Below are 26,910 nucleotides of genomic sequence, written 5' to 3'. Positions count from 1 at the left end.
CTAGGAAGTGTTAAGTGTTTAAGGCCTGATTTATACTCGGGTCCTCCTGACTTCTTGGCTGGTGCTCTACCCACTGCACCACCTAGCTATCCCTCTAATATATCATTTTGGTCATCTCCACCTAGAGAGCAATCCCTCTTAAAGACTATGTGAAAGAGGGGGAAAATAGTAAAACTAATCAATATATCAATGTGCAATGACAGTATAAGCCATATTCCAGACCCATAACTTTCCACTTTTGCCAAGAGGGGAGGGAGTTTCAAGTGTAGACTTGGTCATTATAATTCACAGCATTCAGTTTTAATTTTTTTTGTTTTTTTCCCCAATTAATTTATTATGTGTATTGTTTTCCTTTTTGTTCTTAGTATCACTTCACATAAGTCTTCCCAGGCTTCTCTTGTATTTATATTAATTCTTTCTTAAATTGCAGTAATATACTTTATATTCGTGTATCACAATGCTTTTTTTTTTTTTTTAAACCATTCTTCAGCTTATGGTCAATTTTTATGGTCAATTTTATTTCCTGGGTTTTGGTATTTCAAAAAGTTTTGCTATGAATTCTTTTTAGCATATATCCCATTAAAATTTTTATTTGATTTACACATAACAGTGGGATCTCTGGATAAAAAGTATGCATGTTCAGTTCATTTTCTTTGTGATTCCAAATTACTCAGAAAGCAATAGTAATTAATGCTTTTTTCCTGAGTAATAATTTTACGATGAAGTCCATCTGTAATGAAGGTGAAGTAACCAAAACCACTAGAAACTATTTCTTATTGTTTATCTTTTTATTTTTAAGTACCATAAGAATATATGACAGCACTGCTTTCCATGACAGGTACATAATTTAATTTTGCATAATGAATAATTATAGAAGACTTTGCTATATCAACTTTAGAATAAAACATTTATTCTCATATGTTCTTAATTCTAATGAAACTGATTATAGAGGAAGCACTGTACTAATTATAGAAGTGGCACAGTGGATATAAGGCTGGGCCTGTAGTCCAGAAAATCTAGAGTTGAAATTCAGACTCGGACGCACTTGAGTGCAATCCTGAGCAAGTCACTTAGCTCTCTCAGCCTCTCTTTCCTCAGTTGTAAAATGAGGATAACAATTTCCTTCCAAGGTGGTTGTAGGAATAAAATGAAATATTTATTAAAAGTTCTTAGCAGTTAATAGGTACAATATAAAAGCTTATTCTTTTTTCTCCTCCTCTCTCCCCCTCTCCCCCCTTTATAGAAAGCCAGAAATATTATTTTGATGACTAGGTGATTTTTTTTTTCATCTTTCCTCTTTTAAAAACAAATAAACCACATTATTTAACACTTAGAGGTGATTTTGATTTTTCTCCATATTAAGCTAATAGTTAACTCCAACTCAGGCATGGTAATTTAGTGCCATCTATTCATACATTACTTTCTTAGTAGTCCTAATGTCATGATATAGAGAATAAAAGACAGCTGGGTATTCTAGACTCGAAGCATCTGTTCCTGCAAATGAAGCTGCTTCTTATGACTAGTAAGAACTGTTCTTAGCATTTGCAAGCAGAAAAATGTGACCCTTTATCCCCAGTGATTTGGCTAAATATATACATTTAAAGAGGAGCAGGAATAAAGTGTTTCATTTTGCCATGTCACTGCTCAATATTCATTTTAGAGGGAATTATAAAAAGGCCATAACTTAAACTGCATTTTTTTTTAGCACTTAAATGATGCAAAACTGTTGAAGACTATTTGTTTCTTGTCAGAAACAGCAGATACTTCAGTATAATAGCAAAACTAGTCAGACACAATTCTTAACCTCTAGGAGGTTTACAGTACAATTCATGGGCCTCTTTGATTCAGTCATATTGAAGAGACACTTGAAAGAGACTTTCAAATTCTCTAACATTTGGCCATTGTAGTTCAATTTAAAGTTCTTTGTTATCTTCCTTGTTTGATTGTGACTTTGTCCCTCTTGCACAATGTTATTAATAATTCTTAATAATCCTTTTAAACTTTAGGTGATTAACACTACTATTTATACTTGACTAAAGTTTTGTTTTGAATAGAAAATGGAAGCATCTTTTTAGACAAAGGATTTTACAAAGATTTTAATTACTTAGAAGAATTTCTATTTTAAAAGAATGATTAATTTCCCAAATTATTTTCAGGTGTTATGCTAATAAACCATGCATTATTTCCTGACTTTATTTAAACTAGTGTGGTGCCCAACAAGCTATAAAAACTACCTCTCCCCTCTCCCTACTACTGCTACTCCTGCTACTGCCACTACTACTATTAGCACCACCACCACATCATTACTAGGTTAACAGAATACAGATATTCACCTCGTAACACATTCTTGTGTAAAATTTAATACAGAGATCCATATTAAAGATCCAATAAAGATCCATTTATTACAAAGATCTATGTAAAAATTTAAAATCTATTATCTATTTTGCCTTAAACTAACTAGACTTTTGTTAAGGTATACTAGCATAAGCTTTCTTAAAAGTAAACATTTCCTTGTCTCTGTTAAGCTATGATTTCTTTATTAGAAGCTATGATTACTTTATATCTACCATTTTTGTAGAGGTATAATGAGAAAGGCATTATCATTGAGGTTGCTGACTAGAAAATGTTTACTTTGAAGATAATTTGTGATTTCATTAATTTGGACATTTCTTCTAAAATGTAGCTTGCAATTCAAAAAACATTTTTTTTACCCTAAAGAATGTATATCCATATATTCTCCACTCAGATCAAACCTTACATTATGATCTTCATAAAATCTGACTATGTCATCTCTCCTCAGTCAGTAAACTCTAACGATTCTTTATTATTTAAGAATCAAATATAAATTCCTCTGTTGATAATTAAAACCTTTCACAAGCTAGCCCTTCTCCCCTTTCCAGTCTTACACTTTCCTGCCCTCCACAAACTGTTTTGATGACACTGGCCTCCTTGCTGTTCTTTTCACAAAATATCCCATTAGTTCTGTCAGAGATGCTCTCCCACCCAGTCCATTAACGCTTTCTCTCCTCTCACTTCTTCATTCCTGACTTCTCTCCCCTCCCCCAAACCCTTTTACTGCCTAGTGTCGTTTCTCTGAGATTCTGTACAGTTTGCTCCCTATATATCTTGTTGAAACATAACTCTTTGTGTGTGGTCTTCCTAATTCTGATGAAGATGAACTTCTTGAGGGCAGTGATTGTTGTCTCACATAGCAGGCCCTTCGTAAATACTTGTTGGTTGTAATTCCCTTAAGGCAGGAACTGTTTCCTATTTTGTTTTAAACAGAAACATTTATTAAATATCTTTTTTGTGTCAGGGACTGCTAAAGCTGGGGATACAAAAAGGCAACAACAAAAGAAAAGAAAAGAAAAGAAAAAGATCTTGCCCTTGAGGAGCTCATATCTAATGGGAGGAAGACAACATGTAAAAGGATCTGAAAAAGTAGGGTAACAGAATGATGAAATTTGGCATCTGGTAGAAATGATAAGATGATAGCCTTGTATGTATTCCTTTAATGGATGATCTCAGACAAAGAGTATTAAAGAGGGGAGAATTTCAGAGTTGAAGTGGTGTAGCTGGAAAATGGTTTTCCAGTGACCATGATGAAGTGTAGGAGAACATGAGTCCCTGGGGTTTAACACAGTCTTTGGCACATAATTGGCACTTAATATATATACTTGTTGTTTGGGTTGGTTAATTCTTGTCTATATCCTTTAATAAGTTCCCCACGAGAGGCACCCTCACTGAGATAGGGATTACTTTTGATTTCTTCTGATATTATAAGACTGACTGACTGAAAAGACCTTAGTAAAGCCCTTAAAAGCATATAGTGAACTGTGCTAAGCACTAGGAATAAATATAGAAAACCAAAGCCATCCCCTGCTTTCAAGGAGTTCATTTTCTAGCAGGTTGAGACAACATGTACAAGGTTTCAGTGGCAGGGTAGATGGTAAGACCCCATGCTCTGAACTAGAATATAGGGGAATAGAGAGATCATATACAAACATCTTTGTTGGTGTCATATCCATTGATAAAATCTTATACATTTCTGATATGAAACTATTTTATGGTGCCAAGGACTTTGTAGGTAAGAACTTTCTTTTCTGGATATTTAGACATTGTGACTACTAAGGAGATTGGGGTCTTTTATGCTAATGCTTCATCTCTACTGGGGTTGCTTCCTTTAAAGATAGCAATGGAATAACAACAACAGAATATCTGAGGTGTGGAGTAGTGCTGTTTCTCTTTAGCATGATTATTCTGGTGTCCAGTATTGTATGTTTTGCTCATCACATAACCAGTTCATCTTTTTGTTGGTTTTTTTTTAAACATGTATGTTTTACCAGTGACTTCCTTTACTGATTCTTTATAGTTCTTTTTTCCTCCAAAGAGAGAGACCTTTATTTTTTCTAAATCCAGATTTCTATTATTTATTTTTTAAACATTCTTTTGTCTTCAAATTTTGATTTCCAGATTCTTTCTCTTCCTCTCCCTCCCCCTACCCACTGAGTAGTTAAACAATATATCAGTTATACATGTGAAATCATGTAAAACATATTTCCATATTAGCCCTATCACCCCAAATAAGAAAAAAATTAAAAAAAAATAAAGTGAGAAAAGTATACTTTAGTTTGCACTCAAAATTTATCAGTTCTCTCTCTCCAGAGGTTGACAGCATTTTTTAAAATTATGAGTCCTTTAGAATTGTCATGGTTCACTTTATTGATCAGAGTAGCCAAACCTTTCACAGTTTGAACATTCTTTGTACTTCTTTATTCTTTGTGTTACAACATATTTACATCACCTTTGTGTTTCTATTGTTTTCCGAGAGATTCTCATCTTAGATTCTTCAGTGACTGTAATAGTCTATGACATACATTGTGACGTGCAACATTGATTGGCATTAAAAATTATTGGCCTTTGTTTTGGGAATTAGTTTAAGATAGTTAAAAGAAGGTTCATGATTTGCTGATGGCATTCCAAAATTGTCCTCTCTTTTTGATCTGATCTAATTCATTGCCTACTTGTACTAGCTTGTATATTCGAAGGCTTGATGTAGCTTGATGTAATCTGTACAATAGGCATTTGTTATCTACTTGGTTTTCCCAATATAAATGAGGCTAAATTCTTTTGAATCATTCACACATTTTCAGGAGTCTCTCCAGTGTTCTTCAGTTTGATGTAACCAACCAAATGTCACCTCATGAAGATGAAATATAAGATGTTAATATGACTAATATTCATAGTACATTTGAATTGGAAGCAAAAAGTCTAGAAAAGAAAAAATAATTCTGTTGGTGGAGAACATCCTAAAAGTCCTAGTAGCTGGTAATATTGGTTGTGATCATTAAATTCATTTTTGAGGAAAATGTGTAATATTAACAAAGATAATAAAACTTAACTGAATTCTAAAAATATAACTTGAAGGGAGTGATCAAGATAGATAATTTTAAAATGAAAATTGAAGAAACAGGACTTTCAGGAAAATGTAAGACAGCAAAAGAGCGTATTTTAAATCAGCATTAAAAAAATCTCAGTATGATTGTTTATAGGGTAAACATCAAAGAAGATCTTTAAAAAAAAGCATACCCGAAAGTGTAATATAATTTCATATTCTTTTACTCTGCAATTCATAATTCAAATTTCTCCAATTTAAATGCACTGTTGTTTATGTGCCATCTATAGAAATACATGATGTGTTACTTTTTATCTACTGTTAGGAGGCAAAACTCAATATCAGTGGAAAAGTTTATCTGGATGGCTTATTAATCTTTTGTTGGCTTTCTTTCCTGGACGTTCATTATCTAGTGTGGGGTATCCTTAATTAAAAATTTCTTAGGGACTCTTTACAGTTTCCACTGCCCCAAAGTATCTTACTTTTACTTTTCTCTCTCACTGAAAAAGAACTATAGTCAGTTCTGCTATAATGTGACATGTGTATTTCAGAAAAGCCATTGAAATCACAGAGCTTATTGGGACAGTGGTGCTAAGGGTACAGTGTTCCAAAGCTTTTCGGTCAGTGGTATATTTTTAAAGCTTTTTATTTTAGAAATATATGAATAGATAGTTTTCAAACATTCACCTTTGCAAAACCTTGTGTTCCAAATTTTTTTCTTCCTCCCTTCCCCCAACTCCTCCTCCAGATGGCAAGCAATCCAATATGTTAAACATGTGCAATTCTTTTATACATATTTCTACAATTATGCTGCACAAGAAAAATCAGATCAAAAAGGGAAAAAAGTGAAAAAGAAAACAAAATGCAAGCAAACGACAACAAAAAAGGAAAAGATACTATGTGAGCCCCACTCAGTTCCCACTGTCCTCTCTCGGGGTGCAGATGGCTCTCTTTCTTCATCACAAGATGATTGGAACTGCCCTGAATCACCTCATTGTTGAAAAGAGCCATGTCCATTAGAATTGATCATCATATAATCTTGTTATTACTATGTACATTGATCTGTTCACTTCACTTAGCATCAGTTCATGTAAGTCTCTCCAGGCCTTTCTGAAATCATCCTCCTGATCATTTCTTATAGAACAATAATATTCCATAACATTCATATACCATAACTTTTTCAGCCATTCTTTAACTGATGGGCATCAGTAGCATCTTTTGTTTAAAAAAAAAAAAAAAGGGGGGGGGAACCTAATAAAAATGGCTACAGTTTTATACATGATAAATGGCTAAGAAAATCATAAATATTGCAATAATTATGGCTGCATCTAGGGCCTCAGCCTCTCTGTACCCCAGGACACACCCTGGGGAGGGAAATCCACAACTTGTTGCCATGGTTTTGGGGAAGCAGTATGTTTCAGACCAGTCTCCTCCTCACAGCTCCTTCCTTACCAGAAGATGTTCAATAAAGATAACAGATAACACTTTACCTTGACAAAGGCCTGAAGTTTGCTTGTGAAGAGATACAACCGAAGGGTTGTGAGTTATTGTGAATTGGTGCAAGTTTTCTGCAGTCTCGTTGTTCTTTTGTTTAGTTTTGGTTTTGTATTTTATTTATTAGTATGATAGCTTTTTATTCTTCAAAATACATTCAAAGATGGCTTTCAACATGATAAACCTTGTGAGGGAAAAGGTTTTTAAGGGCTTATATAGAAGAGTTTTTCTCCCGCCCCCACCTTTCCCCTCTCCTAAACAGCAAGCGATTAATTGTGTACAATTCTTCTATACATATTTCCACAATTAGCATGCTGCACAAAAAAATCATATCAAAAAGGAATAAAAGAAAAAGACAAGCAAGCAAACATCTAGAACAAAAAGGTGAAAATACTATGTTGTAATCCTCTCTCTAGATGCAGATGACTCTCTCCATCACAAGTTTATTAGGATTGGCCTGAATCATGTCATTGTTGAAAAGAGCCATGTCCATCATCTTTGATCATTACATAATCTTCTTGTTGCTGTGTACAGTATTCTTTTGGTTTTACTCATTTCACTTAAGATCAGTTTATGAAAGTCTCTGCAAGTCTATCTGAAATTATTCTGCTGATCATTTCTTATAGAACAATAATATCCCATTATATTCATATATCACGACTTATTTAGCCATTCTCCAACTGATGGGTATCCGCTCAGTTCCCAGTTCCTTGCCACTACAAAAATGGCTGCCATAAACACTTTTGCACATGTAGGTCCTTTTCCCTCTCTTATGATCTTTTTGGGATACAGAAGCAGTAGAGACACTACTGGATCAAAGGGTATGCACAGATTGATAGTCCTTTGGGCATAATTCCAAATTGCTTTCCAGAATTTCTCATTGTTTCTGGAGGAAGAAATCTCATAAAATTCCTGTTATGCTATTTTAGAAAGTAATTGTTATAGCAGAACTAACAAATACATACCTGCTCCTTGTTTATAGAAAATGGCATTAGAAGCTGAAAATCTCCTGTCTTTTCTAAAACACAAATGGTTAGATTAAAACTTGTTTTAACTTCCTTCCTGCCCAGACCAGCTTTGTTTCCAAATGATTTGTTTAATTACATATCACAATATACTTGGAAAACATATCAGTGTTTCTTTTTTTCTCTTTTCTTTTCCCTTTTTCCTCTTCTGGATCTTGTCATCACCCACAAGTCTTCCACTTCTGTAAATCAAACAAATTCCAAAATTCCTCTAATCATAGCTTTCTATCATTCCATCCCTTCCTGATTCCTTATTCCTCCTAAACCTATATATTCTTCTTTTCCTGACCTTTGATCTCTCCTACCCTTTAGTACTTTCTCAGACCATTACTCCTGATCTCACTACACTTTCCTCCTGTCCTCATTTTTTGATCCCATGGTTAATCAGTTAGATCATATTGTTGTCTAGTTTCAAATCCATTGCTTTCTTGGCTTATTACTATCCATGCATGCTAACTCTTAGCTCACTCCTGGCAACTGCCTCCTTCCATCCCACTTAATGCTGCTGAACTAAGGAAGTCACTGAGCTCTGCTGACTAAATCCACTACAAATTGTTATCTCTTTAACTGGACTCCCTTCAAGGCAATCCTTAATTCTCTACCCCCTTTCTAAATTTTCTTTTATCTCCTCAAACTCTCCTGTTCTCCCTTCCCCTTAGCCTCTTCTCCGAGGGCCTCAATTTGAGTATCATACAAAGAAAATAGAGGATGTTCATCTTGAGATTCTGTTCTCCCCTTTCCTTCATCTCAGAAAAGCTTGATCTCATCTCCACTCTTTGCTTTTCTCCAGATTCAGATAATAAGTCGGCCCTTCTATTTGCCAAGGCCAACCCTTCTATATAAGCCCTCAAACCTTTTCCCTCACATCTTCAGCAATTTGTTTCCTCAACTTTATTTACCTTTCTCTAATTTTCAAATCCCTATGTACTGGTTCCTTTTCTGCTGCTTACAAACAAAAACAAGTTCAAGTCTTCCCCATCCTTAAAAATACTTTATTAAATCCCACCATCCTTTTATGCCCTTTTATTCTATTTCTTTCCTTCCTTTCTATGCCACATATCTTGGATAAGCTGTTATAAAGAAATTAAGAATTTTAAGAGTCAGAGGTGGAGTGGAAGTTTATGTCAGGGGTGGGATGCCTCCATCTCTCATTTCTTTACAAACCCAGAAATGAGACATTGTGTGTCTTGTGTGAGAAATAACTTGAAGAAAGAGGGCAGGAAGTGAGTTAAGATATGAAGTTGGAAAAGTGGGTTAGAGCCAGGTTGTGAGAAATTTTAAAAACCAAGGAAATGGGATAGCTAGGTAGCGCAGTGGACAGAGCACCAGCCCTGGGTCAGGAGGACCTGAGTTCAAATTCCTTCCTAGCTGTGTGACCCTGGGCAAGTCACTTAACCCCAATTACCTCAGCAAAAACCAAAATAAACAAACCCCAACAAGGAAATGATACTTATATTTGATTCTAAAGGCATGAGGAAGCCATTGGACTTTATTGAGTAAGGAGTTACAGTATCAGACCTACACTTTAGGAAAATCATTCTCCTACTGGTGTGGAGGTTGCATTGAAAGGAAGGAGTATAGATGAAAAAGGGAAACCAATTAGAAGGTTATTATAATAGTCTAATTGACAGTTAATGAGGCTTGACTAAGGATAGTAGCTGTGTGAGTAGAGAAGGAGACATGTTCGAGAATGTTTCTGAAGGGGGGGAAATGATAGAATAAGGCAACTCATTAGATGTGGGGGGGTAAGGCAGAATAAAGAGTAAAGGTTAACATCAGGGTTGTAAATGTAGGTAAGTGAAAGCATGGTGATTTCCCTGAATAGAAATAGAGAAGTTTGGAAGAAAGGTAAGATTTGGGGCAAAATAATGAGTTTTGTTTTGATATGTTATTTTGGATGTTTATGAGGCATTTGTTTAAAATATCTAATAGACGGGTGAAGATGAATGACTGGAGCTCAGAAGATGATGACTAAAACCTATGAGAGCTAATAAAGTCAATGAATAGGTGAGAGAATGTAGAGATAAAAGAGAAAGAAGAAAAGTGTTTTATGTGAATGAAGAGTCTATAGAGACAATAAGACGTGTTCAAATCCATTCTCAGACACTAGCTGAATGACCTTGGGCAAATCACTTAATTTCCTTATCTGTAAAATGGTGATCTTAATAGCAACTAGCTCATGGGGTGGTTATGAGGATAAAATAATTTTCCTTAATTACACATTAAAACAATTTTAAAATATTAAAAAAAAAAAACTTTTGAGTTCCAGATTGTCCTTCTTTTTCTTCTTCCTTTTCTTTCCCCAGATGTGTAATCATATAAAACATTTCCATATTATTAATTTTATACAAGAAGACTTGAATATTTTTAAAAGAAGGTAAAAAATAGTATGCTGATTCAGTCTGTATTCAGACAACATCACTTCTTTCTCTGGAGGCAGATAGTATATTTCATCATGAGTCCTTTGGGATTGTCTTGGATCATTATCCTGAGAATAGCTAAGTCATTCACAGTTTTTCATTGTACATATTATTATTGCTTTTTGATATGTACAGTGTTCTCATTCTGTTCACTTTACATTGTATCAGTTCATGTAAATCTATCCAGGTTTTTCTGAAACCATCCTGTTTGTCATTTATTATAGCATGATAATACTCCATCATAATCATATACCATCACTTGTTCAGTCATTTCCCAGTTGATGGGTATTCTCTCATTTCCAATTCTTAGCCACCATAAAAAGATCTGCTGTGACTATTTTTGTACAAGTAGGTTCCTGCCCCACCCCTTTTAAAAATCTCTTTGGGTTATAGACCTAGTGGTGGTATATTGCTGGATCAAAGAGTATGCATAGTTTGATAACCCTTTGAGCATAATTTCCAAATTACTCTCCTGAATGATTGGATCAATTCACAACTCCACCAACAGTGAATTATTGTTCCAATTTAAAATAAAATTATATTTAAAAAATAAATAAAGATAATATTTAGCTCAGGTACCTGGCACATAGTAAGAACTTAATAAATGCTTAATTTAATCCTTTCTTCTTAATGTATTATAAGTGGTCTTTAGTTCTTTGGGTCAATGTAGTTAAATTACTTTTATTTATAAGTAATTATATCATTTTATACAGTAAAATTATTCACACATATAGTGTGAATACATGAGCCAATCCTAATGTTTCTGCCAATTATATTTTTGAAGAAAAAAAGAGAGAACTTATAAAATTTTCCTTTCACATTAAGGGGTCTGACATTTTTGTCGTTTTTTTTTTTTCAGTCTGGTATTCAATTTTCCTTGCCCCCCCCCTTATTTTCTTTGTAAAGAATTTTACAAATTTATGTAATAGTGATGTTTAAAATGTTTAATACATGCTTAAGCTTTTTGCATTGCATAAGTTTTTAGGAAATCCTGTGAAATAAATAGCAAGAGGATTCCAAATACATGTTGAAATTATGTCTAATCCCGTTGGATTGTCCATTTCCAGATAAATATGTGAAGAAACTAAGGCTCAGAATATGTTTTCTAAGCAAAAAGTTTTATGGTTTTTTGTTTTATTGTTGTTGTTTTGGAATGAACCTGTAATTGCACTGGTGTGAGGAATCCTTAGTCAGAAAACTCCCCTTTACCAAGATAGGGTACTTACTTTACAATACAACTTTCTGTTCTTAAAATGTAGCCAGATAATTCAAACCACTATACTAGTTAACTCCTGCCTCCTAACGATCAGTCAAATTTATTTGTTTGTTTTGAAGTGATAGTTTATATTTTAAAAATAAAAGGTAGTTTTCAGTGTTCATCCTCACTAAACTTTGTGTTCCAAATTTTTTCTTTCTTCCTTCCTCCACCCCTTCTCCCAGACAGCAAGTAATCCCATATATTAAACATGTACAATTCATATATATATATATATCCACATGTCTTATGCTACACAAGAAAAATCAGATAAAAAAGAAAAGAGAAAAAAAAAAGCAAGCAAATAGCAACAAAAAAAAGATGAAAAAACTGTGTTGTGATTCACATTCAATCCTGTCAATCAAATTTATTAAATGCTTACTATGTATCAGACACTGACTTGGGTGCTGAGTATACATGTACATATATGTATGATATATGTATACACATAAATGCATATATACACAAAAGATGCTAGTTCATTGTGGTTATGGAGTGATCTGGAAAGATATCCTATGGAAGGTAATCCTAATCCTGAATCTTGAAGGAAATTAGGAATAATGAGATTCATCAGTGAGTAAGAAAATCATTGAATGCCCTGGGATAGTCAATATATAGATTTGTGGAAGTATCACATGTGAAAAACATTAAGGAGGTCTTATGCTAGTTGTATGATCAGGGCAGTTTAGGAAACTTCTCAAATATCTTCCAAAGGTAAAGTGAACATCTGTAACTTGGAATCATAAATTTGGAAATGGAGTATTAAGGGATGTGCATAGTTCAATCTTGTTTGCATATAAGGAAATTGAGACTTATATGTGTTAGTCAGCAATAGTAAGTGGGATTCAAACCTAAGACTTCTTACTCTAAAAAGAGCAAACATTCTACTATATCACATTTTGAGAGTTAACCTTATACTTAGAAAATTACAGTTCTAGACCCCCCCCCCCCCCCCCCCGAGTCTCAGATGAGACTTTTGATTAACAAATGCCCATTAATTAATTTATAGTGAGAATTCTAGGGAAGTGGGGCCATAGCAATGGAATAGCAGGCAGAAGTATAGCAATCTCAACCTCTTTCCCACCCCCCAAAACTCCTACAAAAAGATCTAAAAAACATCAGGTCTAAATCTGGGTCAGGAAATCCAAGAGATAAAAAGTCAAAAAAATCGTGTTTACGGCTCTGGTAAGCATAGAGAGATAGAGAGAAAGATGTACGGATACTGGGATTCGATCTGATCTGGATCGCTCATAAAATATGCCAGCTCAAGAAACAGCAGTGCAGCAAGACAGAAAGAGGTCTCAGATCTAGGAAAGACAATGAATAGCTTGATAAAAAGGCACAAAAAAAATTAATGAAGAAAACAATACCTTTAAAAAAAAAAAAGACTGCTCATATCTTTCAGAACAAGAGAGCAAAATGGCCACCTTCTGAAAGAAGCCCCCAAATGAAAATTCAGAGCAACTTAATAGCCAAAATCCTGAACATTTGAGTCAAAAATAAAATGTTACAAGCAGCCAGAAAGAATAATAAGGAGACAATATCAGAATGCTTTAACAGCCTGTATTATAAAGGAATAAGAGCATGGAAAAAAGAATGGAAATATAATATTTCAAAAGGAACATATGTCTTTAAAATATGGAAGATAAATATTACAGAAGACAAAATTTGTAGACTTCACTCAAGATAACTTACCTAGAAAAACCAAGTATAATCCTACCAGAAGGGATCAGAAGAATGTATTTTTATTGAAATAAAGAACTTCTTAGCATTGGTTTTTTTTTTTTTTTTTTAAGTAATAGCTTTTTATTTTCAAAATACATTCACCTTTGTAAAACCTTGTGTTCTAAATTTTTTCTCCTTTCCCCTCACCTCCTTTCCTTAGATAACAAGTAATCCATATAGGTTAAAGATGTGAAGTTCTTCAATACATATTTCCATATTTATCATGCTGTATAAGAAAAATCAGATCAAAAAAAATGGGAAAGAAAAAACAGATAAGCAACCAACAACAAAAAAAGTAAAACTTCTATGTTGTATTCCACACTCAATCCCAACAGTCTTCTCTCTGGGTCTTGATGGCTCTCTCCATCACAAGATTATTGGAATTGGCTGAATCACCTCATTGTTGAAAAGAGCCAAGTTCATCACAGTTAATCATCACATAATCTTGCTATTGCCATGTACAATGATCTCCTGGTTCTACCCACTTCCCTTAGCATTAGCTCATGTAAGTCTCTCCAGGCCTCTCTGAAATCATCCTGGTGGTCGTTTCTTACAGAACAATAACATTCCACAACATTCATATACTGTAACTTATTCAGTTATTCTCCAGCTGATGGGCATCCACTCAGTTTCCAATTCCTTACCACTACAAAAAGAGCTGCCACAAACATTTTTGCACATGTGGGTCTCTTTCCCTCCTTTAAGATCTCTTTGGGATATAGGTCCAGTAGAAACACTGCTGGATCAAAGGTATGCATAGTTCCAAATTGTTGAGCATTCTTGATAAAAAGAAAAAAGCTTCATAGAAACTGTAAAGGACAAATGCAAAAGTCATAAAAAGATAAATATAAACAATCATGAGATACTAAACAGGGATAAACTGATTACATTCTTATATAGGAGCTGATGCACTTATCTTACCTTCATCAGGGATCATAGAAAGTATCCATAAGTAGATTGAAGACTTGGGAGTGGTTCTGTTCTGTTGTGATAATCTTAAAAGAAGAATAAAAAGGAACTGTAGGAAAAATTATCTCATATAATTGGTATATACAAGTAGAATATATAAATAAGGAGGAAGAGATAAAAGAAATGGTTAACTTTTGAGCATTACTCTCGCTTTTGAACTGCAAAGAATAAACATTCACATACAAATACATGCATGCAGAGTTCAGTAAAGAAATATTTTACTCAATAGAGAAAAGGAAGAATGGGGAATTAGGAGGAGAGTAGAATGAAGAAAGCATTAATCCTATATAAAATAAGCTCTAAGAATATACAAAAATATTCATACCTCCTTTTGCAGGGATAAAGAATTAGAAATTGAGGGAAATTGCATTAATTGGAAAAAAGCTGATTTTTTTTTATTTTTTTATTTTATTTTATATTAATTTTACTGGATAGAATTATGCCATAAGAAATGTTGAAAGGGATGATTTCAAAATAAACTGGGAGGATTTGTATGAACTGATGCAGAATGAAATGAGCAAAACTAGAAGAATTGTAATGTTCTCCTCTAAAATGTAATGTTCTCTGGGAGCAAGTTTCTTGGGGGGCTTCTGGAGACAGCCTTCCTTTCAGTTCAGTAATCACAAGTGCAGGCAGGTATTAAAGACCAAATCCTTTATTATCTCCTTCAAAGTCTTGTCCCCTTCTTGGGGCCCAGTTAGCTTTAATAGAGGCCTATCTCTCTCCTTGGTTCCGAGAGCTCCTATAACTACTCCTTTGCCTCTGCTAGCTTCTGCCTCTAGCTTCCTCCAAATGTCTCTAAATCCAAAGGTTTGTGTTTCAGCCTCCAGCCACAACAAGGGTGGAAGATGGAATGAATCTGTCTCAGCTTCAGTGAGCTTCTAGTGCGCTTGTCCTTTTCTGGCCCTGACAGCTCCTCCTTATATCTTCCATACTGGGTATACACCAATCATTATATCACTAGGAAACCATTATTTGTTGTAGGATTAAATCAATGCTAACTAGATTTAACCATTGTCTCCTCAGTTCCACTTACTTAGCACCTTGTTTCAAGTTCTGGCCCATAACAAAGAATAATTTGTACAGTGACAACAATGTTGTAAAAACTTAATGATATCTTCTCAATGCCCAAAGCAGTCCCAGTAAACTTTGGATGGAAAGTGCCATCTGTATCCAGAAAGAGAACTATGAATGTAAATCAACACATGCTATGTTCACTTTTTTTCTTTTTCTTTTGTTTTTTCCCCCCCTCATAGCTTTTCCCTTTTGTTCTGATTTTCTTCTTCTAACATTTTCCACAAGGTGATATATTTTTTAAAAAGAAAGACAAAAAGAATCTACATGTATAACCAAAAAAAAAAAAAAAAAAAAGTTGTTTTTATATCTAATTGGAGAAAATAATAATAAAAAAAAAGAATGCTTAGAATTCTTGGAAAGAATTAGTTTCACCTTTCAAAAAAAAAAAAACATCAATTTACAACTTAGACTTAGGAACTTTAATCAATGTAATAACTAAACAGAAATATGCTATTCACTTCCACATAGAGAGCTGTTGTGGTTTGTCCTTGTTTTTCGAAGAGGACCATGACATCAGGGACGTGATGTCATGACACGCAAGCAAATTGAATTTAAAGGAGGGAGAACTGTTCAAGGTCACCTGCCTCACTTTCCCCTACAGAGCCATCTGGCCAGATAATTGTTCAGGACTACTGGAGATGGTCCTTGATAGAGAATTAAAAGACTCAGATTACCTATTAATATATATATATATATATGCATATGGTTATATATTTTGCTTGATTAAACATGTTTTAAGAGTAGTTTATTTTTCTTTTCTTCATTGATAGAATGAAAAGAGAAAGAAAAGGATTTTTGCTTCTTAAAAAAATAAAATCTAATGCAAAAAAAACTATCATGGTTAGAATGTTGGACTTAGAATTAGGAAGACTAGGGTTTGAATCCTGATTCAAATACCAACTAGCCTTCTGACTCTGGACTTAACTTCTCAGTTTGTTTCCTCACGTGTACAATAATAGTAGTACCAAGCTCACATTGGTGTTGTGAGGGTCAGTTAAGTTAATGTATGCTAAATTCATTGCAAACTTTAACACACTTTATAAACATTTGCTCTTATGCTATTGTCCAAAGAGTATATTCTCGTTCGAACAGGAAAGCTTTCTTCTTTCCTCTCTCCTTTCTTCCCCACCCCCTCCCCCCCTTCTTAATTCAATAGTATTTTAGTTTTCCAATTATATGTAAAGGTAGTTTGCAACATTCATTTTTGTAAGATTTTGAATTCCAATTTTTTTTTCTCCTTTCTTCTCTTACTTTCCCCTCCCCAAGATAGCAAACAACCTGATATAGGATATATTTGCACAGTCCTTTAAAACATATTTCTATATTACTCATTTTGTGAAAGAAAAATCAGAACAAAAGGGGAAAACCACGAGAAAGAAAAAACAAACCAAAAAAAATAAAAATAGTGTGCTTTGATCCATATTCGGTTTCCATAGTTCTCTCTTTGGCTGCATATGACATTTTCCATCCCAAGTCTATTGGAATTGTCTTAGATCAATGTATTGCTGAGAAAAGCTCAGTCTATCATAGTTGATCATTATATAATCTTCCTCTTATTATGTACACTGTTCTGATTCTGCTCACTTCATGTAAGTCTAGGAAAGCTTTCTTGTCCAGTTAATTGGGCTTTTTACTAGGAAATCAGGAGATGTGTCTTTTATTTACCTTTATGTATTCTGTGAAGCCAAACATATTGTTGAGCACAAGGCACCTAAGACATTAATTATACAGTAGTAATTGTATCAGATTCAGTAAAGCAAAGTTGTATGTGAGAAAATGATACTGATACCAGTATCATTTAAATTATGTTGGTTCAAGCTTGGTCTTTGTGACAATTGATGATCTTTTCTTGGTATTGTACTATTCTTTGTTATTTAATAAAACAAATAAAAAGACAGGCATTGTTTTTTTAATTCTATTAAATCATGATATATAAAATTCTATTATACAGAGATGAAGTACTATGGAATTTTCCACTTATTCATTTATCTAGATTTATCTAAGGATTGTAATTTACTCATTATTATTCCAATTTATGTGACACGTGTCATAAATACCAGAGGATGTGAAAGTTATCTTTTTGGGGAGAAGTAATACAGTTACTAATAGTCATACTTCTTTGAAAATTGGTAAGATCTCAACATTGGTTTTCCTCAAACATTGGGAAAATATTTTCTTTCTAGTTTGGGGCATGCATATGTGCAAATTGACAATACAATCTCACCTAAAGTAAACAATAAGCTTAGTGTCTACTATTTTCCTGGTAACAGCTTTATTATGTTAAAGATACATTATTCTTTGGTCATGAATGCTTTTCTCAAATTGTCTTGAAAGTTATTTTCTTGTTGGACAATATAAGATTAAAAAATTAAGGAACAGTAGTTATTTAATTGTCTTTCAGTGTTGGGAACAGAAAAGTGAAATACATATAGCTCGATATGTTTTTTGTTGAAAAAAAAAAAACTATGAATTTTATTTTTTCATTGATTCCTTTATTTCTTTTTCTTTTTTTAAGCTTCCCAGAATCAAGAACGGTTATGTGCATTTAAAGATCCATATCAGCAAGATCCAGGGATTGGTGAGAGTCGTATATCCCATGAAAATGGCACTGTTTTATGTTCAAAGGGTAGCACCTGCTATGGACTTTGGGAAAAATCTAAAGGGGACATAAATCTTGTGAAACAAGGTAAATCATATTTTCCTGACCTAAATTGATTTTGCTTATCTTGTAATTGTTTACTGTAATGGGCTGAGGTATCATTTCTCAGAGAATCCAATGATTCCTGAGAGTTTACAAATTATTTATTTTAGTTTGGTTGCAGAAAAGAAAAATGCAAAGCTAAATTTAAATCCTTTTTAGGAAAAATAACTGAATGCAAATGAATATATGTGTATATATGAAAACTAAATTTGGAAAGTGTGATTCTTATCCTAATTTACTTTATATAAATGTTGCTTTATAGGATGTTGGTCTCACATTGGAGACCCTGAAGAGTGTCACTTTGAAGAATGTGTTGTAACAACCACCCCTCCCTCAATTCAGAATGGAACTTACCGTTTCTGTTGTTGCAGAACAGACTTATGTAATGTCAACTTCACTGAGAACTTTCCACCTCCTGATACCACACCTTTGAGTAAGTTAAAACTTGAAGCCAATATTCTCGGTTTATTTTTTTCTAGATAAATTTACAGTGGCTCTTTATTATTATTTTGAAGAGGTACATGTTAATTTTAATGAAATTTAAATTTTCTAGACAAATTATTTTCTCTTCAATCACAAATAAGAGAGGAGTATAGAATCCTAATAGAACAAAGCAAAGTCAGAGAAGAGCATACTGGGCGTCAACAAGCTGCAATATATTATAAACCAGAAATTGTGCAAAGGAAATATCATAATGACTATCATTAGAGAAGTATACAACTTGGAAAAAGAGAAAGCAATTATATAGTGAGAGTCCATGTGCTCCATTGGTATCCCTGTCTTTTTAGTTCCATTGCTTTCTGGACTTGTTCTTCAATTTTAGATGTATTATTATTATTATTTGATCATCTAATTTGATTCTGTTCATTATTTCTTCCATAGATTTTTGTAGATATTGGGTATTATTTTCCAGTGCCCCTGACTGTCAGCCTCATTTCACCCTCTGTTTTAAAAATTGATGCAGAAATGTCTTTTATGGAAATGTTTTGTATATCTTCACATGTGCTTTCTCAGTGGGGATAGGGTGGGGAGGAAGTAAGAGAGAGAATCTGTAACTCAAATCTGGAACTTTTTGCTTTTAAAAGCAAAAAAAAAAAAAAAAAAAAAAAAAGTACTTGCCACCTTTATAGAGAGCTTTTTGTTATTTCCCCTACTTGATAGTACATTACCCCCTCTAAAATCATTGTGTTTATATTTACTTGTCAAATGCTGTATAAAATAGAAAAGATTTGTCAGTATTACTTATTTTGAATAACTATTTAGGAAAGAATCACTTAAAATAGGATATAATTTAGTACTGAATTAATTCAGGCTTGAGGCTTGAGATCAACCGTTTATCTAGTCCAATTCATACTGAACATCACACCTGGAAAGTGAGTACTTGTCTTCTACCATCAATAATAAGAGACCAGCCACCCTAAGATTTTAACATAACAGCCCAATTACTTACAGAGGAAGTAGAAATATCATTGATGAGATCAAAAACAGGTCAAAGACAAGTACAGTCATACTAGACCAAGTGCAGAGAGAAGTCTGTGTTAGAAGTGGCACAATTGCCAAGGTATTGACGGGTTGTTTCATAAAATGGATGAAGGAGAGAGAAAATAACTCCTGCCAAAAGACTTTTAGTAAAGGGGAATCATGACTCTTGAAAAAGCCTATGTGGATTTTTGGATAGCTTTTATTATTAGGAAGGTTGTTTCCCTGTCTTATGCTTGAATTTGCCTTTCTGAAGTTCTCAAATCATTCCTACTTCTGCCCTCTAGAGCCAAGAATATGCATCATCCTTTGATCTTCTTGATCAGAATATTTTTAGTGGTGTTTCACATAGTTTTCAAAGCACTTTCACATATAGAAATTCTTGTCCTTTTAAAACATTACTAAGCCATCACTTTTCCCTTGAGTATCCATTGCCCAAAGACAACAAGAAATATTATTTCATGCGACATTTGGTCACTTTTTTTTTTAAAGTACTTATGGTAAATATTTGATAAAAGAATACCATTAAAGTAATTTCACTTTATGTACCAATAGTATCTGCAGAAGGTGATTAGGAGAATTCTACAAAGAACAATCACAACACCAACACCAATAAAACACAAATCAACATATACTTTGATATTTGGTAACTTAACTGTAAAGGTAGGAAGAAGTGAGGCTAATGAGAAATATAGGAGAAAACATGGATTTTAGGAATAAAGAAAGAAAGGAGTCAAAGTTTGTAGAACATATAGAAGCCTCAAGCTTCTACTCATGAATCCTTTCTTTACAAAAAGAATTAGGAATTTGACGGGGCATGCGTTAAATAACATCTCTCTTTCTCTGTCTGTGTGTGTCTGTCTCTGTCTCTCTGTCTCTCTGTCTCTCTCTCTCTCTCTCACACACACACACACACACACGCAAACACAAATTGAGTATACTTTAACAGAAGAAAACACTTGTTTTCTTGTGGAATCTATTTCTGAATTAACTGTCTTGTGTACAAGTCAGACTACTGATTTGTTAGAGGAAAGATGAAAGTCAGTATAGTTAGATATGAGTGGAAGTTGGTGTAAGTAAAAGCTAATAGGGCATATAGTTAAAACAACTTAATCCTGCTATATTCAAACAAGTCGGTGATTATGAAAAATGGCTTAATGAGATAATCACACTGATTTATTGTTATTTAGTCACAGATATTGTCACAGATATTAGACAGATATTGAGTGGTTTGCCATTCCCTTCCCCATTCTCATTTTACACGTGAGGAAAACAGAGTTAAGTGATTTGCTCAGGATGACACAGCTAGTAAGTGTCCAAGGCCAGATTTGAATTCAGAGAGAGGAGTCTTTCTGACTTCAAGCGAACTAGTCTACCCACTGTATTTAGCTGCCCTGCATAAAAGTTTTAATGCTCATCTTCTTTGGCCTTTTTAAAAAATTTGAACTCTGCTCCCAAGGTGGAAGGAGTACTGTCTCAGATTTCTTGTTCCAGTGGTACCTGGTGCTGTACTGATGTTGCTCTGGTTTGTAGTGTTTGCCAAATTCTGGGGTCTAAATGCTTAAACAGAAAATTTAGTAATCAGCTTTTTCTTGATTTGATTTAAACTGGCTCCATCATATCCCTGATTCCAGATCTTTTCATTTTCAGATATGATGATGTTTCTCATGATGGAATGTAATAGTTTTCTTTTTTTGCCTTTTTATCTTCAGTCCCTTAAAATAGAGCCTAGCCCTATGTAGATAATAAATGATTGTTGATTGGTTGTAACTTTCTTCAGATAAGAAAGGTTCTCGTGGGGAGGAAGAAATATATTGATTCCACTTGACAAGAGAGGATGGAACTTGAAATAACATCGAATGTGTCTTTCACATCACATTACTGATCTGTGGTCCATCTCCAATCTCCAGGCCTTTCTCCCACAAACTCTATTTAAACTATGTGTCCTCTTCATTTTTAATTGCTAAACTGGTTGTTCAGTCACGTCTGACTCTTTGTGAGCCTGTGGGCCATAACACACCAATGACTGTTCATGGGGTTTTCTTGGAAAAGAGATGAGAATGGTTTGCCATTTCTTTCTCCACTGGATGAAGGCAAACCTCAAAGGTGGGGACTTGTCCAGAGTCACATAGTAATACATCAAAAGCTGAATTTGAACTCAGCTTCCTGACTCCAGGAGCAGCACTATTCTCTGAGCCATATGGCTGCAGTTCAGTGATGCTTGAAGCAATATGTATTAGTATTTTCAAACTGAATATGGGAACTATAATTTACCTGCACCTCAAAAGACCCTATAGTTATAATCAAAGAGGCATGGTTTTGGTGGGTGGGTGTTGGTAGTGGGTTTTTAAAAATCTATTTTAATCACTTTTCAAAGTGACTTTTAGGAAAAACTCATTTTGCTGAAGCATAGGATCAGCATAGCAATTCTGCTGAAAAACAGATCCATCTAAAAAGTAATGTGTGAGTTTGAGAAACCTTCATTCTCTTTCTTAGTACTTCTTTCTTTAGAAAAGGATTGCATTAAAAGAAGTCCCTTGATCTCATCAAATGGTAGGAACATTTTATTCTTCTTAATTTCCTTTTTTTTTTTCCCTGCAAGAGAAGAATGTTCTTTGTGCTACTGTTGTTTGTTACAATTGCAAGCCTGCCTGTTCTGCCCTCCTTCAATTGAAGGAAGGGTTGTTACCCAATTCTTTATTGCTTTTCCTTTGGAGTAGCAGATGAGGAACATGACAAAGATATTTCCTGAATCTTTTCAAATCAAGAAATAGTCAAACCAACAGAAATTATCCCCAAAGCAATGAATATTCTACTTGTTTTGCCAAGTCAATCATTTCTAGAACATTTGATAATGAATAAAATGCATATAAGACTAAACATTTAAAATCAAATACAATAGAGATTTAAACATAATGTTTAAGAAGGAGTGATTGATGAGTATCCAGTATTCCTATTCTTAATTCTTCTGGGCTTACTTTTGAGTTGATACAAACTGTTTTTAGAATACTCTCCTGCCTTTTCTTTTTACGATTTCCCTTCTCATTTTTTTCTACTTTGTCTAGTTTTGGAAAGAAGTGCGAAGATAAATATAATTTATTAATTTACTTCTCAGCAACTCATTGTCTTAAGCCACTCTCATATTAGATTATATACTTTAGCTATTACAGCCAGCCAAATTCATGAATATATATATACATGTGATAATAAATTCCTGAAGTATACAGGTTATATTTTTTTCATTTTAAATATCCAGAGTATCGAGAACAGTGTGCTTAATGTTTCTTAGATTGAATATTTGAAATAAATACTTGGCACGTAAGTGTCACAAACTGAAATCATCCATCAGTAGCAGGGCAGTGAGTGGCAGGAGGGAGGAGTGGCAAGGCAATAGGACTTAATTTGCCCAGAGTCACACAGATAATAAGTGTCAAGTGTCTGAGACTTGATTTGAACTCAGGTCTTCCTGACTCCAGGGCTGATATTCTATCTACTGCACAATCTACTTGTTCCTATCTTTATTAGTAAAATTATTAGTATTTTGCTTTGTCACACCATCTAAGGGATCATCTTAATTTAGATAATAGCAAATATTATAAATGTTGAATAAAAAGAATACTGAGTGAATATAATAGAAAACTAATAAGAGAGAGTCATCTATACAGAAGAATGGCCATTTTGTCAACACTGTGGGTTGAAAATTGTCATGATATACAAAAGCATTTCCTGAGTGAAAGAAAAAATGTTAGACCCCTGCTAAATAAAGGGAAATAAAATGTGCTGTTCTCAGCAGATACAGAATTTATCTAGGAACTAGAATATTCCATGATACATACACATCTATTTTTAATTTTTTAAACAGTATGTTTTTAGAAACATAAAGTGTTAGATTACTAAGAAGCTCTTTGAATAGCAAGCAGCAAGGTATCCTGAGAGCAAGAAACCAAGCTGCATATGCCACTCAAGTCATACCATCACCACTGTCTTGACTACCCCCACCTCTGGTATCCTAGTAGAGGTGGACCATGACCCAGAGCCCAGGAGTCCCAAGATTTTCCTTCTTTACCACAGGTCACTGGTCCTGTTTCTAGTCCAGCCCTTGCAATCAGCATTGAGAATAGCAACCCTTGTGGAAAATATTAACAATAATATTATGGGAGCAGCTAGATGGTACAATGGATAGAGTACCAGCCTTAATGTTAGGAGGACCTGAGTTCAAATCTGGTCTCAGACACTTAATACTTCCTAGCTGTGTGACCCTGGGTAAGTCACAACCCCAATTGCCTCAGCAAAACAAAAAACAAACAAACAAAAAAACAATATTATGTAGCACTTTAAAGTTTGCAAAGAACTCCCCATATTATCACAACTGTGAAATAAATACTATTTTCCATATTTTAGAGACTAAGAAACTGAGGCTCATGGAGCTTAAGTGACTTGCCCATAATCTCAAAGTTAGTGTCCCATCATTACTACTTGAACAACTTCCACCATTAGATAAGAAAACCTCCAAATTCTGAGAATAGCAGTGCTGGCCACTCATCCTGATAACAGCCTTGCCCAAGACACTAACACTTTGGGAAATGCTCTCTCTCTGTTCTTTCTACTGTGTTAAAGCTTTGTTCTCTTCAGCTAGAGCTACTGAAATATATATATATATAGTCAGGCCTAAAAAACTAGGTTTCTATTAGTCACTAGAGAAAAATTAGAGTCACTAGAGTCACCAGAAATAATAAACCAGTGGTACTCCTTTATGTGAGTTATCAATGGGTAATTTCAATTAAATCATTAAATCATGCTAGAAACAAACAAACAAAATGAACAGAAGATAGAGCTACAAAATAGTTTCATTAGTGTGGATACTTTTTCAGTTCTTCATCATCACATTTTAGAAGTCCTCTGCACTTTAGTAGCTGTCCTCTGGGTTTCTGGGACTAAATATCATCACCCAGTTATTAACTTTTCTAAAGTTATGAATTTATTCTCTTAATTTAGCTAGGCTTATCCAAAGATGATGTGTGTATTTCCATCTCAAGATCCACATTAAAAATCATCCTAATCTAATAGGAACTTATATTCCTATCATAGCTTTAAAAAAAATACAAGTCCAACCTTGACTTTAAAGAATATCTTAAAAAATATACCTCCCTCCTGGATTCAGTGAAGAAAATGGGATACCACAGATATGGAGCGTTGCATGTCTCTCAAACACAATTTGTGTGTTTTACTAAATTGTTATTTTTTTCATCTTTGTTATGAGGAAATTCTTACTGGGTAAGGGAAGGAAGGGGCACATTTGAACATAGTACTGTATAAAAAGCCAGCATATTGCATAACACTTGGAAAGACCCAAATTTTCTGATGCTGCTCGTTGATCTATTTCATGAACCAAATAAGCTTGAAACTACTGTTTTGCAGACTGGAATATTCATTGTATTGATTTTTTAAAGAAAATATTTATTAGCTTCCTAATTCAGAAGATAACTAACATTTAAAACAATAGGTTGAGTGTTGGAAAGACATTTTCCTATGCTTAAAATAAAAGTATGACTAAAAGTCCTGGTATTATGATTCTCAAGCCCACTGTGATTCTGCTTTTCATGCATATCATTCAATTCAATTAATTAATCATGTCTATGATACTACCAAATATTCAGAAAAGTCATGAAAGTATATAGTTTTAAAGTATGTGTGTCTATGTTCCTATCATGACTTCTTCTAAGCATGAAAGTATGTATAGCATCAACTTGGTGCATCTATTGCCATTGTAGATATCTCTTAGTGCAGCTTCCAGCCAACTAGAATAATTTCATATATATGCTGTACTTTTATCAAACACTAATATTTCTCCATATTTGTTAGGCATTAAGTCAATGTTTGTTGAACAAATGAATGAATGAATAAATGAATGAGATGGTTTGAACTGTGTTTGGGAAAGTATCCTCCATAAAGAAACCAATAATTAAGAGTATTAAGAGATAGCACCCTTTGATAATAGCATTATATATTGTAGAATATGAATTGTCATGTTGCTATAGTAACAAAACTTTTGACATTTCACTATGGAACAAAAGAAATGGCTTCCTTTATTTTTTTTATTTGCACTAGCACAGATATGGAACTTCTTTCCTTTAGTTTAGGCTCTTTATGTTAGGGTTTTACAGTGGTTTTACTGTCAAAAAGTACAACCTTTTCCCTGTTGTGAATTTTATGAAGACTTAAATTTTATTTTTAAAATAAATTGGGGGGGGGCAGGGTAAGGAGTGTTTTAAAAGAATCTTCAACATCAAAGATTATGCAGACTGGTAGATTTGTATGAAATGCAGTAAATTCTCTTCAAATACAAAATAAGAATTTGACTTAAAGCAGTAATTCCATACTGGGGAGTAAGGATGCTCATTTAGGTGAGCCTGGGTGATTGAGAAGATGGTAGTGCCTTTAATGGTAACAGGAAAATTGGGAAGAGGAGAGGGTTTAGAAGCAAGTTTTGAGCATGTTGAGTTTAAGATGTCTATTGAGCATCCAGTTTGAGATACCTAATAGGCAATGAAATGAAAAGGAAATGAAAGATTAAAGGTCAGATGACATATTAAGACTGAGTAAAGAAATCTAGAAATCATAAACATAGAGATAATAATTGAATCCATTTGGAGCTAATGAAGTCATCAAATGAAGCTATGTAGAGGGAGAAAGGAAGAAAGATAGTGTAAGAAGTGTAAGTACCTTGGGGAACATCCACTTTTAGTGAGCATGGTCTGGATGAACATCTAGTAGAATAGGCTATGGTGTCATAGACTTAGGACTAGAACCAAAAGTAGCATCATGAAAACCTAGAGAGAAGAGGATTTCAAGAAAAGGATATCAGGGACTACAAGATTGAGAAAAGGCCATTAGATTTGTAATTTATGAGATTATTGGTAATTTTGGTGACAATAGTTTCAGTTCAATGGTGGGGTAGATTTGCCAGATTGCAAAAAGTTAAGGAAATGAAAGAAGTAGAGGCATTGATTGGGGATGTGCTTCTCAAGGACTTCAGGCCATGATAGGAAGAGGGATATAGGAAGGTAATTAGTTGGACGGACAGATAAAGTGGAGCATGTTTGAAAATTGAGGGAAATTATAGGAGTAGGGAAGCAATTAGAAGACAAAATGAAAACAATGTACATGAGAATAGAGTGTAGCCTCTGGGAAAGTTTGGCATCTTCATGTGCGATTTTTAAGATAATGGAATTAAAAACTAAATCTAAAGGCACAGAAAAGGATAAATAGAAGGTGAGGTGAAGTGGTTCTTGGAGAAATTAGAGTTGAAAAAAAGAAGTGTCTGAAAGCAGAGCCTGAGAGGCTGCAAAGGTTTATGACCAATTTTGTAT

The 26,910-nt window shown here is 34.0% G+C and overlaps 1 protein-coding gene across 3 annotated transcripts in view; it reads left to right on the top strand.

Moving 5' to 3' along the window:
* The window catches only part of BMPR2 (bone morphogenetic protein receptor type 2), a 187,108-nt gene that overhangs the window by 100,282 nt on the left and 59,916 nt on the right, over nucleotides 1-26,910 (top strand). For all 3 annotated transcript variants that reach the window (XM_023500692.2, XM_023500690.2, XM_023500691.2), the window contains exons 2-3: nucleotides 17,876-18,046; nucleotides 18,324-18,494. In XM_023500692.2, the coding sequence (XP_023356460.1) occupies nucleotides 17,876-18,046; nucleotides 18,324-18,494 (342 nt within the window). The remainder of the gene's footprint in view (nucleotides 1-17,875; nucleotides 18,047-18,323; nucleotides 18,495-26,910) is intronic.

The sequence above is a fragment of the Sarcophilus harrisii genome, chromosome 3, assembly GCF_902635505.1.
Source record: "Sarcophilus harrisii chromosome 3, mSarHar1.11, whole genome shotgun sequence".
Classification (NCBI taxonomy): Eukaryota; Metazoa; Chordata; class Mammalia; order Dasyuromorphia; family Dasyuridae; genus Sarcophilus; species Sarcophilus harrisii.
The sequence above is the reverse complement of the archived record's forward strand: the minus strand, read 5'-3'. Positions and strand labels throughout refer to the sequence as shown.